This window comes from Ictidomys tridecemlineatus, chromosome 5 (assembly GCF_052094955.1).
Source record: "Ictidomys tridecemlineatus isolate mIctTri1 chromosome 5, mIctTri1.hap1, whole genome shotgun sequence".
NCBI lineage: Eukaryota > Metazoa > Chordata > Mammalia > Rodentia > Sciuridae > Ictidomys > Ictidomys tridecemlineatus.
This window is the reverse complement of record NC_135481.1, coordinates 111,299,065-111,315,450: the sequence shown is the minus strand read 5'-3', so window position 1 is coordinate 111,315,450 and position 16,386 is coordinate 111,299,065. Positions and strand designations below refer to the sequence as shown.

The 16,386-nt window shown below is 54.5% G+C and overlaps 1 protein-coding gene across 7 annotated transcripts in view; it reads left to right on the top strand.

Annotated features, from left to right (window-relative positions):
• The first annotated feature begins 1,617 nt into the window (after positions 1 to 1,617).
• The window catches only part of Ttc7b (tetratricopeptide repeat domain 7B), a 228,913-nt gene continuing 214,144 nt past the window's right edge, over positions 1,618 to 16,386 (top strand). For 3 of the 7 annotated variants that reach the window (XM_078050715.1, XM_078050713.1, XM_078050708.1), the window contains exon 1: positions 1,623 to 1,881. In XM_078050715.1, coding sequence (XP_077906841.1) covers positions 1,761 to 1,881 — 121 coding nt within the window. In that variant the 5' untranslated portion in view covers positions 1,623 to 1,760. Of the gene's footprint in view, positions 1,882 to 16,386 lie in introns of all 7 variants that reach the window. The other 4 variants (XM_078050709.1, XM_078050710.1, XM_078050711.1 and 1 more) reach the window with 4 other exon arrangements.

Below are 16,386 nucleotides of genomic sequence, written 5' to 3'. Positions count from 1 at the left end.
GGGAAACAGGCAGTGCTGTGGGTTAACAGCAGATGTCAGATGGTGAGCAAGGCCTCTCGGTGACCTCTGACCCAAGAAGACTGCACAGGAACTTCTCTCCTGGGCCAGAGACGGAGAACATTCCAGGCCAACATCTGGTGAGATGCACTTCTAAGCTGGAGTCAGGAGGGGAGTGCTTCCCATGGAGATGCCCTGCCCTTCCCTTCCTTCCGGTGCTCTCTTGGTGGAAGCAAAGGGAGAGGGCACCAAATGGTCTCCTGCGGAAACTCAGCCATTCCATTTCCCTGAACCCTGGGCTGTCCTTAGTGTCTGATGCCATCAGTTCAACTTTCATCATCTCAGAGGAACTGAAAGTTGTGCTGGTCACATCAGAAAACATCTTCTGATCCTCCCTCCTCCCATCCCTTTTCTAACAAGGTTCCTCATTGGAAAAACATGGTCCCCAGAATCTGTTCTTCATGAGCCCCGGGCCTGAGAAAGGAACCCATAGGTGGAGGGGATGGTGATGATGACCTCAGGGCTCCCCAGGCATGGAGGTGACAGCTTCACCCCCAGATACAGTGTTTAGAGTCCAATACCTTCACTTCCTCAGTCCAACCAGCACCATCTGTCTCCTGACCTGCTGGCAGTATTCTCAATACTGCAACCACAGTACTGCTCCTGTAAGGCAGGTCAGGAAAAATCACAGCTCCCACCCACTCACTCTGTATCCTCTGCTGATACCATTTATTAACCTTTTGCTTATTTCCATTTATTTATGTAGGTGCTGGGGCTAGAACCCAGGGCCCTTCACTTGCTAGGCAGGCGCTCTGCCACTAAGCTGCAGCCTCAACTCTCCGTTTTGACCTTCTAATTTACTACTTTGTTCTGCTCAGTTCTTCATGCCTCTGACTGAAATGGAAGTTCCACCCTGGCAGGCTGTGACTCCCTCACCCAAAACAGTGGATAACCACCCTGTAATTGTGGAGCCGGCTGCCCCTGGCTCTCGGACTACAGGGGCCACGTCAAGGAAAGCCCACTGGTGGCCGCGGTCTCCTCGCAGGGCAGGGGAGCTGGCTCCTGGCTGGGTTCGGACACTATGGAACCTCTGGCAGGTGCAGATGGAGGAGCCTCCGCCCACCTCTGGCCGGATGGCGGCTCTGGCAGCCAGGGCAGCGGGGAGCCTAATAAAGGGCACTGGCCAGCGCGGGCGCAGAGGGGCTCCCAGGTAACCCGAGATGGCCGCACAGGCTCGGGCAGGCCTCCTCTCGCACCCGCTGGGGCCGGGCCCCGGGCGCCCCAGGGCTGCCGGGCTGTGACCTTCCCGGGTCGCCGCCCGCGCGCGGCCCTGTCCGGGGCCGCCGGCCTCTCCGTGCGGCTCGCGACCCTCTCCTTGCCCGGTGTCCGGCCCCGGGCGCCCAACCCGCGCCTCCCGCCCCTGGGCCCGCTGCTCCGCGCGGCCCCTCACGCGCTCGCCGGCCGCCGGGCCTCGGGCCCACTCCCGCCCTTCCTCACGCCCCGGCCCGCGCGACCCCGGCCCGCGCTGCGGCTCCGGCCCTGGCCGGCAGGGGCCGCTCCTCGCGGCGCCCGGGGCCCCGCCGCGCCCGCCGCCGCCGCCCGCCTCCCCGCCCCTTCCCCGGCCGGCGCTCCCGTTACGCCGCGGAGCCGGGAGCCGGAGCCCGAGCCCGCGGCGGCAGCGGGCGGCGGCGAGGGGGCGCCCGGCGGCGGCGGGCCTGCGGGGCCTGCGGGGCCTGCGGGCGGCGGGGCCGGGCCAGGCCGCGATGGCGACCAAGAAGGCGGGCTCGCGGCTGGAGACGGAGATCGAGCGCTGCCGCTCCGAGTGCCAGTGGGAGCGGATCCCCGAGCTCGTCAAGCAGCTGTCGGCCAAGCTCATCGCCAACGGTACGCGCGGGCGCGCCGCCGGGGCTGCGGGGGGCGCCGCGGCCTCCGCCGGGCCGGGCCGGGCCCCGGGGCGCGCCGGGCGCGGGGCGCGGCCGAGCCGCCGGCGCAGGCCCGGGGGACGTGCGCGGGGCCGGGCCCCCGGGGAGCCGGGGTCCCGGGGTCGCGCGGGGTGGGGCGGGGGGTTGTGCCGGCGCCCGGAGTTGGGCGCGCTGGGCGGGCATCCGCGCAGTCAGGGCGCAGCAGCCCCGGAGTCGGCCGGTGTCGGGACCCGGGGGGCCTCGGCTTTTAGAAGTTGGAGGTGATGCGGGGGGCGCAGCCTCAGGACACAGAGTGAGCGGATGGCGGGCGACCAGAGTGTGTGTATGGTGTGTGTTTGGTGTCCTGAGAACCCGGGGTTGTAAACATATGGTGTTCCAGGGCCCCAGGTGGAAGCTCAGACTTGGAGCATATGAGGGTGGTGGTGACAGGTTGAGGTGTGTGTCCTGGGGTTCAGAAGAGCCTGTCAAGGATGCAGACCTGGAGAGGTCAGGTTGGGATGTAGTATAGGAATATGGGGGAAGTAGAGTCCCAGGAGTCTGGAGGGAGAACATTATCAAGAGAGGTGAGAACGTTAGGATATGGAGTTGGGTGGGTGAGGGGCTTGGTGCCTAGAAGAGCAGGAGCCTGGTGCCTGGAGTTCGTCCATGACCCCGTTGACTGAATTGGTTCTTCCAACTAATCGAATCAAAATTGCAGCCAAAATCCCATTCCAGAGCACAGCTCCACGTGGCCTTATTTGTTTTGGAAGCAAGTATGGTTAATATTTGCTTGTCTTTTAGTACCCGCCAAAACCACAGGCACCAGTAGACTGACGAGAGGGCAGAGGTTCTGTCCTACTTCATCTCTGGCTTCCCAAAGCTGCTGGATGCATGTTTCTGAACAAAAGCATGAAAGTGAATGAATGAATGATGGTCATCCAGGAAAGGATATCAGCACCATTTTCAACCTTCTACCCTCAAACTACCCAGAAATGGACAGTGATGTCACATTTCCTTTTCAAGGATGGGTTGTGTTAGTCATTTATGGTATTAGTGCCTCGAAATCAGAACTTGGGTTTGGACACTCTCAACGTTGGCACCTTGCTTTGGGCAGGTGTGTTCAGAGTAGATGAAGGGGATGTGATGGCGCCAGGTGTGGAAGAAGCCCAGATCCCACCTGGACTCCGCTTGGTGAGAAACGCTGACTCTTCTCAGTGATGTGAGCATGCGAGGGAACTCTTCCTCCAGCATTCAGTCCCCAGAGCCTCAAAGGCAATTTGACCTTGCCTTCCTTGTTAGGTTCACTGGCTTGTCCTCCCTGGTCTCCTCTCCTGTTTTTTCCTCCCAATCCACTTGTTTCCTGGTCTTTTTGCTCAGTCATTCAACCAATACACGCATGCCCAACCTGTGCCAGTCACAGACCGTGGGGAACAGTGCTGACCAAGCCCTGCTTCCATATGCTGACTGTCCTTCGGGGAGTCAGCTCATATGGGAGTAAATAAGTGAAGTAGCTTCAGGTAGGAGAGGTGACTTATCGAAACAGGCAAGTTAACATGATTGAGGGTGAGGAGTGGGAGCAGAGACGGGCAGTCAAACCATGGTGGGCCCTGGAATGACAGTGGAGTGGTTTTTGGTGGCAGGAGCTTGTTTTACTCACCTTCATGTCCCCTGCTGGGCTGGGCTCCCTCTCCAGAGCCTGGTTCACTAGTAGCGCTTGGGGTGGGGTGGGGTGGGGTGAGCAGCAGGTGGTTCAGGGGTCTTGTGCAGGTTTAGTTGTGGGAAACTCAATGGGAGACAGATTTTTGTCATGGAGACTCACATAGTGAGCAGTAGCCATTGATGATAAAAGGTCCTCAAGACTTAGGGAGGTCAAAGAGATTATTCAGGAAGATTAAAATAATAATAATAAAGCAACAAAAAAGATGAATTGCAAACAGGGTTATTGTGGTCTCCTTTAGACTTCAGGTGTCTGAGGGTGGCTGACACACCTTCCTTTGGCTCTGGGGTTCCCTTGGGCTGGTGTTGGCATTACTCCCAGTCCTAGGCCTCCTGGCTTTTCCTTAGACCCCTTTAGGTGTGGTGGCACAAGTTCTGAGCAAACTTGTCAGAATCCTTAAGTTAAAGCAATTGCTACTCAGAATGAGGAAAGCAAGTTAGTGTCCTGTTTCTTGAACTAAGACAGTTACCTTGAGGACAGCCACAGGCAGAAAGGAGCTCAGTCTTTGGACCCAGCCAGCCTGGGCCTGAGCCCTGGCCCTCTTGTTACTTGACACTGTGACCTTGCTCAAATCACCACCTACTGGAGCCTCAGTTTTCACATTTTAGAATGGGGATTAACAGATTTACCTTGTGGGATTACGAAGATTAAAGCCAGTGTTTCTCCCAGGCTAGTGAGGCCTGGCAGGCAGGACATTTGTCCATTCATGCATTTGCTCCACCAATATTGCACACCTGCCGAGGGCTTGCCACCGTTTAGGCACTGGAGACGCACCAGGGAGCAAAACAGACAAAGAAGACAGAACCCATCCCTCAGGAGGCCCATTTCTCGGAGAGAAGGGCAGGGGTTCAGATAAGGAATGGGTGCTTTTGTGTGTAGGGTGCCTGGTGTGGTGAATGCAGTCAGAAGAATACAGCGGGGACAGGAAAAGGTGCTTTGGGAGTAGGGTAGGGTAGGGCACAGGGACAACTAGTTAAATAGTAAACTAGGGTTCACCAGGGTGGCCCCGAACTAAGGGCACCAAGGAGAAGGCAGCACCCCAGGCAAGACCAGAGGAGCTGTGCATTCCAGGGAGGGGCCTGTGGCCATGGTCAAGGCTCTGGCTCCTCTGAGGGTGGTGGGCACCGCAGGAGCACCAGCTCATTCCTGGGCGCCTCCTGACTCCACAGCTCTAGCTCCTCTGGGGAGGCGCTCGGCAGCCCCTTTGCATCAGGGACTCCAAGCAGTGGATACTTGCAGACTGAGCTGCTCCAGCCCAGCTGACTCTCGAGATAAACTGGTTCAGACATTTTGCCAAGAGGTGAATAAGGGAGAAAAGGGCAAATGCCAAGTTGGAAACAGAACCCAGAAAATCTGTTTTCGGCCTCATTCCCCACCCTAGTCACCGTTTATTCCTTCTATTTTAGAAACCCAACATGTCATGGGAGCTGGCTCTGAGCCAGGCCCTGGTGAGTCCCTGTGAGACAGTGGGGGTGGGAGGAGGGGTGGCAGGAGCTTCCACCAGGTCTAGGCTCTGGCTACTTGAAGTGTGGACCCGCCACGTGGGCGTCACCTGGAACATGTGCGGAATGCAGACTCTCAGCCCTTCCCCCTGACTGGAAGTCAGAATCCACCCCGTGGCCAGGTGTCCAGGGGCTCTGTGGGCACAGAGAAGCCTGGCTGTGGCTAGAGACGAAGGAGCAGCCCAGGGGTCCAGGGGTGAAGATGGAGAACCATTCTTGGCTTCTGTTTGACTAACAGGAAGTCCTGGTTTCTGGAAGGACAGTCTAGCTGCCCTCTCTCCCCAGAATGTCATCTCCAGCCCCAATGGTGAATTCACTGCTGTGCATGAAGTATGGGGATTTGACATCTGAGCTAATATCTGGACTCTCCTGTAGCTGACTGGGTGACCTCAGGCCAGTTGCTTCACCTCTCTGAGCCTGCCTTTCCCATCAGTAAAATAGAGTTAATAATACCTGCTCCACTGGGTGGCTGTGAGGATTCATCGGGTTGATCCCTGGAAACCTTGGGATGTGGTAAATTGTTGTTCATTCTCTCAGCAGCTCCACGTAACCCTGGGCAAGTCAGGCCAACTCCTGATCCTTACCTGGCTGGGAAAAAAGAGCAGAGGATCTAGAAATGAGACACCTGAGCTGCAGCCTGCTCAGGACTCCCAGGTGGTTCAGGAATGGAAACCTGTGTGGAGGCCCGGCCAGGGCCCCTGACAGCCCTTCCTTTCCTGCTCCCCTGGTGGCTTCTCTCCTTGCCAGCCTGGTAATCTTCTTAAGCAAGCTGTTACTCAGCTCACTTAGAACACTCAGGCCCCAAATAGTGGTTTTTCCTTGAAGGGATCATTGCTGTCTGATTCCTTGAGATTTTGAAACATTTTAAATACTTTCTTGGTGATATGTAGGCAAGGAAATGGAGCTTCTTCTGGGCCAAAGTTTGGCTACAAAATGTCTTTAGGATGAAGTGGGGTGAAGCTCTTTGTCTGTGATGGAGGCAGGGCGGGGAGGGCATCTGGCTCCCCTTCTGGACAGGGTCCCCCTCCTGCCTTCTCAGCCTTCTCAAAGAGGGGCAGGGTTCCGTGTGCCCAAGGGGCTTCTTCGGAAAGATTTAACTAAGTCTCTGAGGTGGCCTTGATGTTTAGGAGTGGCTTCTTGGGACACTTCTGGGGCACAACAAAGCCCTGGGAGTCAGACTGCCCTCAGAAGGGGCAGAGGGACGACAGTGAGACCTCTGGTGATTCTTCATCCGAGCCTTCTCAGGCCAGCGTCCTGCTTTCAAATACTCTGACCTGTTGTCCTTTGAAGGACACATCTTTGTGGCAACCATATATCCTTACTTTTGGATTGATGGCCCTGATCTAGGCCGAGGAGCCCATGGTCACAGTAATCAGGGCAGAAGGACCTTGACTTCTGGGGCCTGGACACTGGGGCTGGGCCTGCCCAGCTCTTCCCTGGCCTTGTGCTTGGAGGGGGAGGGTGCCTGGCATTCCCGTGCTTGGCCCCTCACCTTGGTGCACTGCCCCTCTCCCCGCTCATCCCTTGGCCAGTGTGGCCTTCTGGGCCGTCCTGCACCCCTTGCTTGTCTTTATGCCCTTGCTCACTCTGTTTGGTTCTGAAATTCTCTCTGTCAATGAAAAACCTACCCATCTGTCAAGTTATTCTTCCTTCACAGAAAAGGCAGTTTGCTTCAGGGAAGACCACCGTACCGTGCTAGGACCAGGCAAGACCTGAGCCATCACAGCGTGCAGCGGTTCTGAAGCTGTGCTGTCGGGGCCCGTCTGGGAACAGCATTAGCAGCCATCAGGCCTCACCCACTGGAGCAGCTGCACTTCTCTCTCCCCCTCCTCTCCTCTCTTTCTTTCCCTCCCTTCCTTTCATCTTGCTGTGTTGCCCAGGCTGGTGTTGAACTCCTGGGCTCAAGAGATCCTGTCATCTTAGCCTCCTGGGTGGATGGACACAGGCCTGCGCCACCATACCTGCTTGCAGTTATGCTTTCCTCTAAGGTTTCCTTTGAAGAAATGGAATACAAACAAAAAACCTTTAAATCCACTCATCTAGCCCATCTTCCTACAGATGAGAAAACAGGCCCAGAGAGGGAGACAGCTTCCTTAAAGCCACTGTCCAGCAAGTGGCAGAAGCAGGCAGAGTGGGTGAGAGCGCCAGTTCCTGAGTCAAGGTGTTCTGCTGCTTCCTGAGGGGCCACTCACTTTGCAAAGCCCCATTTGTAAAGTAGTGACACACACCGAGTCCTTTTTCTGAATCCTTTGGGCCAGGTGTGTTTCAGAATGCAGAATTTTTTAAGAATATGGAACATATTCTAGACACTGAGTGACGTTCTCAGTGGGCCCTGGGGCAGCACTTCATAATAAAACACGTCAGTATTTCTGCATCAAAACCTACGAGTTGTCATTGAAAAAGGGATAAAGACACTATAAACAGCCTCATGTCAGTTCAGTTGAGGTTTTGGTATCCAGTAAGTGAATAACAACAAAATCATCTTTTGGTTTTTAGAGTTCTGAAATTTCAGAAACTATTGATCAGGTATTGTGAACCAGTCATGATAGTGACAGATTGTATGGTGGTCATAAGAACCAAATGAAGGAAAACCCAAAATATCTGGGAGTACTTAGCACAGCGTCTTGGGTGCCCGAGGGTCTTCTTTGGAAACAAGGCTAAGATTTAACTGAGAGTCTATAGTGTGGGAGTAAGAGTTAGCCTTTCTGGGAACTGACTGTTATCTGCTGGAGATGGTGATAGGTACTGTCGTCTCCTGTTCCCCAATTTAGGGTTTTTTTTCCCTGAACCTCTCTCTTGGTGTGTGTCTTTTCTCCTTACCAGACAGCCAGCCTCAAGAGGGCTGAGGGCCGCAGTTCTACTTTATGGTCCTAAATCATGGTGTTGGGCCATCGCACATTCCTGGTGTGCTTGTTGACTTAGTCACAGCCTTTCATGAGCCAGGGCCTCTGAGCAAATGGAACAGGCCTAAGGAAAAAAGGTCAAGGGTCTTTTTCAATGGGAGTGAAGGCTGCATCACAAGTGATAATATGTCCCAGAAGAGTAGCTGGGACTGGGGTTTGCCTGGGGCTGGTGGGATCATGAGTTGTGGCCATCAGAGGCTCCCTGGGTGCCAGTTCAGCATTCTCCACGTCCACCCATTTTCTTCCTTCCTGAATGAGCCCCATATTTGTTTAGTGTACCATGTTTTTAACTGGGTGGGCTCTGGCCCTAGTAATTCTACTTGCTTATCTGTGATTGATTGAGGTATGAGCATGGGAATTGGTTCTGGCCAATGGGACATCACCAGGCATTTGCTTGACGGAGATACTTCAGGAAAAGTTTTTTTTTTTTTTTTTTTCTGCTAAAGAGCCACATATGTGTTTAAAACAGAGCAAATGGCTCTCATCTCGACCTGGATATTATTGTTTGTATCTTTGAGACCTGGGGTTGCCACTGTCTTTGCCCCTGAGCCTGCTTGGGCCAAGAATTAGGTGACCCACAGAGGGTGGCAGCACAGAGAGACAAGAGGAACATGGTCCCCCTGCCTGGAGCAGCCCTTTTCTGGTCTTCTGCTGTGGGAGATAATGCATTCCTTCACCAAGAGCGCCTGGAAGTGGCTTGTGGTGCTCACATGCTGTAGGCCCACCCCCTCCCTGTCCTGGAACCTCTACTGCCTGACTAGCTTGGCCCTGGGTGCTTGGGAATGGCCGTTGCTCCTGATTCCCACTGGCCTCACATGGGTGGCTTTATGCCCCTGTGGGTGACCTCATGCTTGGCAGATGGTGGAGGGCTGCTGGCCTTTGACATGTGTGAGAGCCACTGTTCCCATCTGAGAAGGCCAGGAAGAGAGGATTGTTTTTCTGAGACTTCTCAATCGTCCCCATCAGTCACCAACACAAGGATGTTTGGCAGGTAGGCTAAGTGGCTGCCACATAAAATATGAAGGACAGTCACAAGCTGCAGGAAACCTAATGGAGTGGCAGCAGCCCCTGCCACCCTTGAGATTTTTTGCTGCTCATCCAACTTGTGACAGTGGAAATGCCAGAACTATGCAGAGTGGACCCTATTTGGTTCTCTCAGAGGCCAGGATCCTCATCCATTTGCCCTCCAAGTGACCTTGTGGGCACCACTTGATCCTCTGAAGCTTTAGTTCTCCCAACTTCCCAGTGTGAAACAGTGCCAGTAGGGGAGAAGAATGCAATCATTCTTCTCTCATGTACCAGATTTGGGGCATTGACTTTTACATAGACCCCAGGTAATTGAGGTCAGGGATTGCAATTCTCATTCAGGGGTAAGTAGACTGAGGCCTGGCGATGTCAATTAAGCTGGGTTCTGTCCCACTTCTGAAAGTTGCATTATTCTATTGCATTAATGTTTTCTAAAACTGGTGATGTCAAAACATCACAGAGAGAATCCATATTGCAAAGCCCCACTCCCAGAGATCTTGACCTAGCAGGCCAGAGGGCTGTGTTCTTAAAAAGCCCACAGGTGATCTGAAGGCTGCTAGGCTGTGACACTCTGAGAAGTACTGGACTGAGGGAATCTGGGCATTATAGAGTTCTAGACATCTGCTCTGGGTGGGGTGATCCTCTTGGCCCAACATGGGTCTGGAGTCTGAATATTCAGACTGTGCCTCACACAGGAGGTTTTAGTGGGCAGTGTGGAGCCCTTGCTCTGAATCACAGGGTTAGTGTTTAATGAGTACCACTACATTCTGTGTGTGGGCATAGACCAGGTGTCAGGAGGCATCAGGAGAAAAAGAGTGAGTGGGTCCCTAGCCAGGGAGGGCTTGCCGGTCAGGACGGTCAAGCGACCTTCCAGCAGCAGCTCCAATTGCCAGGCCCGACCTCAGCTTCTACTTCAGGGGGTGTTGGTGGGTTGGTTAGGAAGCAGGAGTGTCAGCCAGCACTCCAGGTCGTTGTGGTGTGGGGTATCCCAGGACCAGACCTTAGAGATGACTGTCCAAGTGCTGAGACAGCACGTGACCCTGCAGTCTGAGAAGGACAATGACAGTGTCACAAGACACACAGGATGCAGCTGGGTTCCTGAAGGGCTGAGACCAGGGTGGGCTTGTGTAGCAGTGGGTAAGGCCTGGTAGAGTGCCAGGGAGGGCCTTGGACAGGGTGATAGTGTTGGGGTTTAGCACTGAAAGTCTTTTTTTTTTTTTTTAAAGTATTTTTTAGTTGTAGTTGGACACAATACCTTTTATTTATATATTTATTTTTATGTGGTGCTGAGGACGGAACCCAGAGCCTTGCAAGTGCTGGGCGAGCGCTCTACCACTGAGCCACAACCCCAGCCCCAGCACTGAAAGTCTTGAGTCCCAGGAACCCCCTCAGTCTGGGCAAGTGGGATGGCAGATCATCCCATCAGTGGATGGAGGTATTTTAGCAAGGGGGCCAGAACCTGGTGCCAGAGAAAGCAGTGGTATGTCCTGCCAGTCCTGGGTTCGGATCCCGTCCTGGGTGAGTTCCTCAGCCGCTGAGCCCCACTCTTCCTGCGCAGGTGGTGGAGGAGTGAATGAGACACTGTAGTTTCTGGCACTGGCAGCATCTGGAAGCTGCTTGGCCAAGTCAGGAGTGTCATGTGTGGAGGGAGGGTGGAAGGACCCAGATGCTCAGTCCATGCAGGGGATCAAGGGTGCAGAAGGAGAGTGACGGGGATAGCAATGACAGTGAATGCAACAAGACGTGCAGCAGGGGCTTCCTGTGCCCGACTGTGACTGAGGCCCGAAGCTGAAGGTAGACCTGCTAACCGGGTCACAGAACTAGGGCTTCAACCCACATGTGACAGACTCCACAGCCCTCCTCTTCCATGCATTTGCTCAGTGCTTTGGTGGGTCTAGTGTAGGGTGCTGGGGTGCTGTTTGTTATTGGAGTCAGGGGTGAGTGTGACTGCCTTTGGCCCCGTGAGGGCCAGGCCTTTTTGCCACTTTTGCTCATTGCTGTGTCCCGAGCACCAATGACAGTGTCTGGCACATGGCCAGTGCACAATTGATCATTAAGGGAACAACTTGGCCTCTGCCCTGGAGGAGTTTACTTGGATTCATTTATTCACCAAACACTTGCTGAACATCTACTGTGGGCCAGCCACCATCCTGAGGAGCCAGAATGACCCCAAGACTCACTTTTCTGCTCTGCTAGTACTAGAGGCTTAGCAGAAGGTTGATCAGGTCTGGAATGGGAGAGGAACGAGGGCCATGGAGGCCCAGAGTAGGCAGAGGCCACGTGAGACCTGGCAAGGCTGTTGGTGTCATCTTTAGGGTGGCCCTCCTGCCTGGGGCTCTGGGTGAGTCCTGGCTCATGGGTGTCTAATAGAGCTGACTGAGTGCTGTTACCTACCTGCCCTTGCTAAGGCTCTCCTGGAACTGAGGTGGACACGGCTGGGCAGCCTTTCCCAGGATGTGGTCGGCTTGGGTCCCCTCCACTGCCCTGCTGTCCCCCTTTGCACATTCAGACTGCTCACCTGTGCTTGAGGCCTGACTCCCTTGAGGACCTACCCCTCTGGCCCTCACAGGTCAGAAGCCCAATGAGAAGCACTGTTTTCTCTCAAGCTAGTCACCCCCAGGGCAGCCAGTCGGCAAGGTGACCCTGTTGGGGGAGCCAGGCCCAGGACCTGCAGCAAGTGCCACTTCCCTTGCTGGCCTGCTGGGTCAAGGGAGTTGAGTTTCCACTGAGTCTTGGGCCCAGAAAAAGTCTTGGGAAGGTGGGTCTCTGAAACCCTCTGCAGCTGGCCCTATACCCTGTGGAGCCTGCCCCCTGCCTCTTCCCGCCACCTCCCAGCTGGGCCACTTCCTGCCTGGAGTCACACTTGGAGAAGTCCTACCTCACTTGGAGGGTTCCTCAGGCCCAGCCCCAATGTCATGTGCTCCTGACCCTCGTCTGACTGTCTGTGGTCTTCCTACAACCTGCAGGACTGGTGTCCCCACCCCCCATATATGGTGTCCTTGAGCGCAGGTGGGCGTGTGTGCCTTGTCGCAGGAGCTGGCTTCCTGAGAAGAAGCCACTTTCCAGCCTCTGGGCTGCCTGACTGCATCCCCTGGCCCTGGAGTCACTTCCTGCCCTCAGAGCTCAGAGGACAGGCCACACCACTCCAGACATGTAACAGGGACTTCATGTGACCTTCCAGCAGAAGAAAAGTGACCTTTTATTCTCGTGGGGCAGGTTTCTCCAGGAGTGTGTGAGTGTGAGTAGGTGTGTGGTGGCTGTACTGCGGGAGAGGGAACGCGTGCGGCAGGAGGGTGTGTAAGAGTGTGGCCAGCCGGCGCGTCTGTTCTGCCAGTGCAGAGAGGCACTATCTTCTGTCCCCACATTGTGCTCTCCCATCCTGTCCTTCCAGCTTCCATGTGGACGTGGGGAGGAGGTTTGGCAAGATGCCCGGGCTCTCCCTACCAAGATTTTCTCAGAATCATTTCTGCCAGCTTCTTTTGGGCTCTTAATCTGTGACTTTTGCCATCTTTGCTTTTCAGTTAAGACTTCCTAGTGCCCAGGCCTCTGAACTGGGTCACAGTTTAAACCTAGAGGGTTGGGGTGGAGGCAGGTGGGCCTGTTGGAGCCCTGAGGTAGGAACTGGAAGGCTCGGGTCACGGCCACCCTGTGTGTCAGACGCCCCAGGGGGCTGAGCCTCCTGAGAGCAGGCACTTGGCTAGAGGGGCTGTGTCCATGAGAGGGGAATGTGTATATTGATGGAGTCATTTTGGAAATGCTTATTGAGGACCTACTGCATGCCCAGCGCTGGCCATAGAGCCCAAATGTGAGAGTGACAGGATGGACATGAGAACAAAGGAGACAAGTTACAGGGCTTTCGGCCTTCACTTTGGGGAGAGGCAGCCATTGGAAGGCTTGCGTACACTCTAAGAACTGGCAGGGGGATGACTACTCCGTGTCTTGTAGTAGTGATGTGTGCCCTTCCCTTCTAATGTACCAGTTGCTGTCCCTGCCCTGGTTTGGCCCACGTGGGCCTGTGCATGCCCGCCTGTGCACCTGCTGACCGTGTGCAGATGATGGCCAAAGCTCGGGGAGAGAGCGCTGCCACTCCTCACCGGCTTGAAGTCGAACTTTCCAAAACTTGCTCTCTCTTCTCCTCCTGAAGGCCACCCTCTGGCTCCTAGCCTGTGACCTTGCCTCATACTTTATAGAGGAAGTAAGAGCCATTAGGAAACTCCTTCACCCCTACTGCTGGTCTGCCAGCTTCCCCTGTCACTGCTTCCGGGCTTCCCTCAGAGGCCACCAGCGCTTCAGCTTACTCAGAGCTTGGGTCCTCTCAGGCCCCTACCATGTGGTATCCCGCCTCTCCCTGGCCCTGCCCTTGGGCCGCACTGCTCCCTGGTCTGTCCTGATAAAAGCTTCCTTAGTCCCCACTGCAGTGCTCTGAGCCCCGCCTCAGCTCTCTGTTCCCTGTCGGGGCACCTCCCCAGCCCACTGTGGGGCTCCCGTCCCTGTGCCCCACAGAGACACAGTCAAGGTCACCGTCTGGTGTTGCCTCCACATTGCCAAATCTAACGTGGCCTCCTCTTATCTCACCCCGAGTTCCAGCCGCTTTTAGCCCACTTGACCACTCCCTCCTTCCGGACTCGCCTGATCTTGGCTTCTGTAAGAGACGTGCTCTCCTTTCCGTTCCTGCGTCTTCCTGCTCAGTCTCTTCCAGATTCCGTGTGGCTTGAGTTCTCCATCTGGAAACCAGTGTCATTGCACAGTGAACTTGGCCAAACAGAGCTCTTGGCTGCCTTCCCCCCCTCTAGTAAACGGCGAGCGGTTCCACTGTCCACAGGATTTGTCTTCATCTGTTAGTTTCCTGTGGCTGCTGTAACAAATTATCCCACATTTACTGGTTTAAAGCAATGCAAATGGATTCTTTTAGAGTTCTGGCAGCCAGAAGTCAGAATGGGCCTCATTGGGCAAAATCAAGTGTCATCAGAGCTGCGTTGCTTCTGGAGGCTCCAGAGATGAACCCGTGTCCCTGCCTAGTCCAGGTTCAAGAGAGGGCTGTATGTGTCATGGGGCTCATGACCCCTCCCTCCATATTCCCCAGTCTCTCTTCTGTCTCTGTTGTCACATCCATGCCCTCCCTGATGTGGACCCTCCGCTGCCCTCTTCTAAGGACCCAAGGCCCACAGAACTATTCAGGAGACTCTACTTCAGGATGCTCAGCACTTCTGCAGGTCAAGTGCATATTCACAGGTTCCGGAGGTTGGCACGTGGACTTCCTTGGGGCCATTATTCTGCCTCCCACATCTCCAGTCCAGGCCATTAGTAAGCCTTGCTTATTTTTCCTCCAAACTGTGTCCTGACTCAAGTTTCTCTCTCCCTTCCTGCACTATTTCTTTCCGTACCCCTGTCCAAGTTGCTGTCACCTCTCACCTGGCTACTGCTGTAACCTTTTCTGTCCTTGCCTCTGCTCCTTCCAGGCTGTCAAGAGGGAGCGTTCAGCAACTTAAATCAGAGCCTTTCATCTCCCCGCTGTAAGCTCTCAAAGGCCTCCCATGGTGCTCAGTGCATGCTGGACCTTCCGCACCGCCCCCTGCACCGCCCCCTGACCCCCACCCCACCGGCAGCGCTGTCCCTCCACTCCAGCTGCTTCGCCTTCTTACTGTTCCCAGACCACGCCAGCTGGGTCCAGCTTGAGGGTCTTTTAATGACCTTTCACCCTCCTGGAACCCTCTACCCTCAGGTCTTTGAGTGCCTGACTTTACCTCCTTAGGTGCCCTCTCCTTGAAGAGTCTCTTCCTGACCTGACCACTGAGTCTGAAGTAGCCACCAAGTACTTGCTCCTGCACTGCCTGTTTTAATTCCCTGCAGTCTCGTCCCACTCTGGTCCTTTTCAGGTTTCTCTGTCTTCCCTGTCTGGAGGGTGAGCTGCTGAATGCAGAGATTTGCCCTGCTCCTTCACAGCTCCAAGTCCTGGTGCCGGCAGTGCTGCTGGTGATGTGTGACCTGTAGGATGCTGTGGGACCCTGGCTAGCCCAGGCCACGAGCAGGGGAAGCTGCTCCAGGTGGACCTGGAGTAGGTCATAGAGGAGGCTGAGATTTGGGCAGAGAGGGAGCGAGGCACAGTGTGTCCAGGTTCCTTATGTGACACAGATGGCCATGGCCTCAGGAATATGCTGAGGACCCAGCATATGTGCATGTGAAAGGCTGGTGGCCCAGGAAGAGTGGGAGATGGCTCTCAGGAGTCACTGTGGATGTGACACTCTTCACTTGACTCTGAGTGATGGTTCAGGTTGGGTGAACCCCTCTGTGGGTAGCCAGTCCAGCTGCTTGAGATTCAGGGCACATTGTGTTATAGCTCTTCTCTCTTTTTTAAGTTAACTGATTACTGTTTTGTGTAGGTATTGAATGTTCATGAAAATCCAATAATTAAAAAGAGCATAGGGTGTTCCTTATGATGTGGCCACATCCCGATGAACCCATTTTAAGTTGAAAATATCCTAAGTTAAAAGTGGATTTAATACACCTGACCTACTGAGCATCAGCGCTCAGCCTGCACCTTTAGTATGCTCAGAGCACTTCATCAGCTTACGGTGGGCAAAATCATCTACACAGCTTTTTACGAATATATACATGTGATCATGATGGCATGGCTCATGCTGACAGCCTCTCCAGGGAGCCTGGCACTGCATATGGCTAGCCTGGGAAAAGACACAATTCAAAACCCAAAGTGTGGTGGTTCTCACTGAATGTGTCTCACTTTTGCACCATCGTAAAGTTGGAAAATCATAAATCGAGCCATTGTAAATCTACCTTCTGTAGTGTGAAAACTGACCTCCTTCTGCATTGTCTCAGCCACCGACGCAGCCCCTCTTGAGACTTTCAAGGGGTTCTTTTCAGAAGTATTCTGTACTTTCATAAGAAAGTATGTTATTTATTTGTCTTTGTGTATACACAGTAACGACCTAGTGTGTACCCTCCTTTGTATCTTGCTTTTCCCCCTCTGTCTTTGAGATTGTTAGGGTTGTGGCTGTCTGACAAGTCAGCCCCAAACTTAGTGCCCTACAGCAACCACCCTGGCCATTTCATGATTCTGGGCTCACCAGGGCTCACTCATGCATTGGTGGCCCTCTGGAGGTCAGCATGGTGACCTTGCTGCTCTGGACTGGGTGCTCTAATGTATCTGGAGCCCTGGCTGAGACAACTTCATTCTGCTTCATGTGGCCTTCCATCCTCCAGTGACTCATCCTCAGCTGAGTACAAGTGTGTGCTAGCCCAAGTGTGTGCTCATGGTGGCCATAGGTAGCCAGGGGGAAGAAGAGGCCAGCAAGCCCTTTCTCTAAGCTGGAAGTGTGTGTATC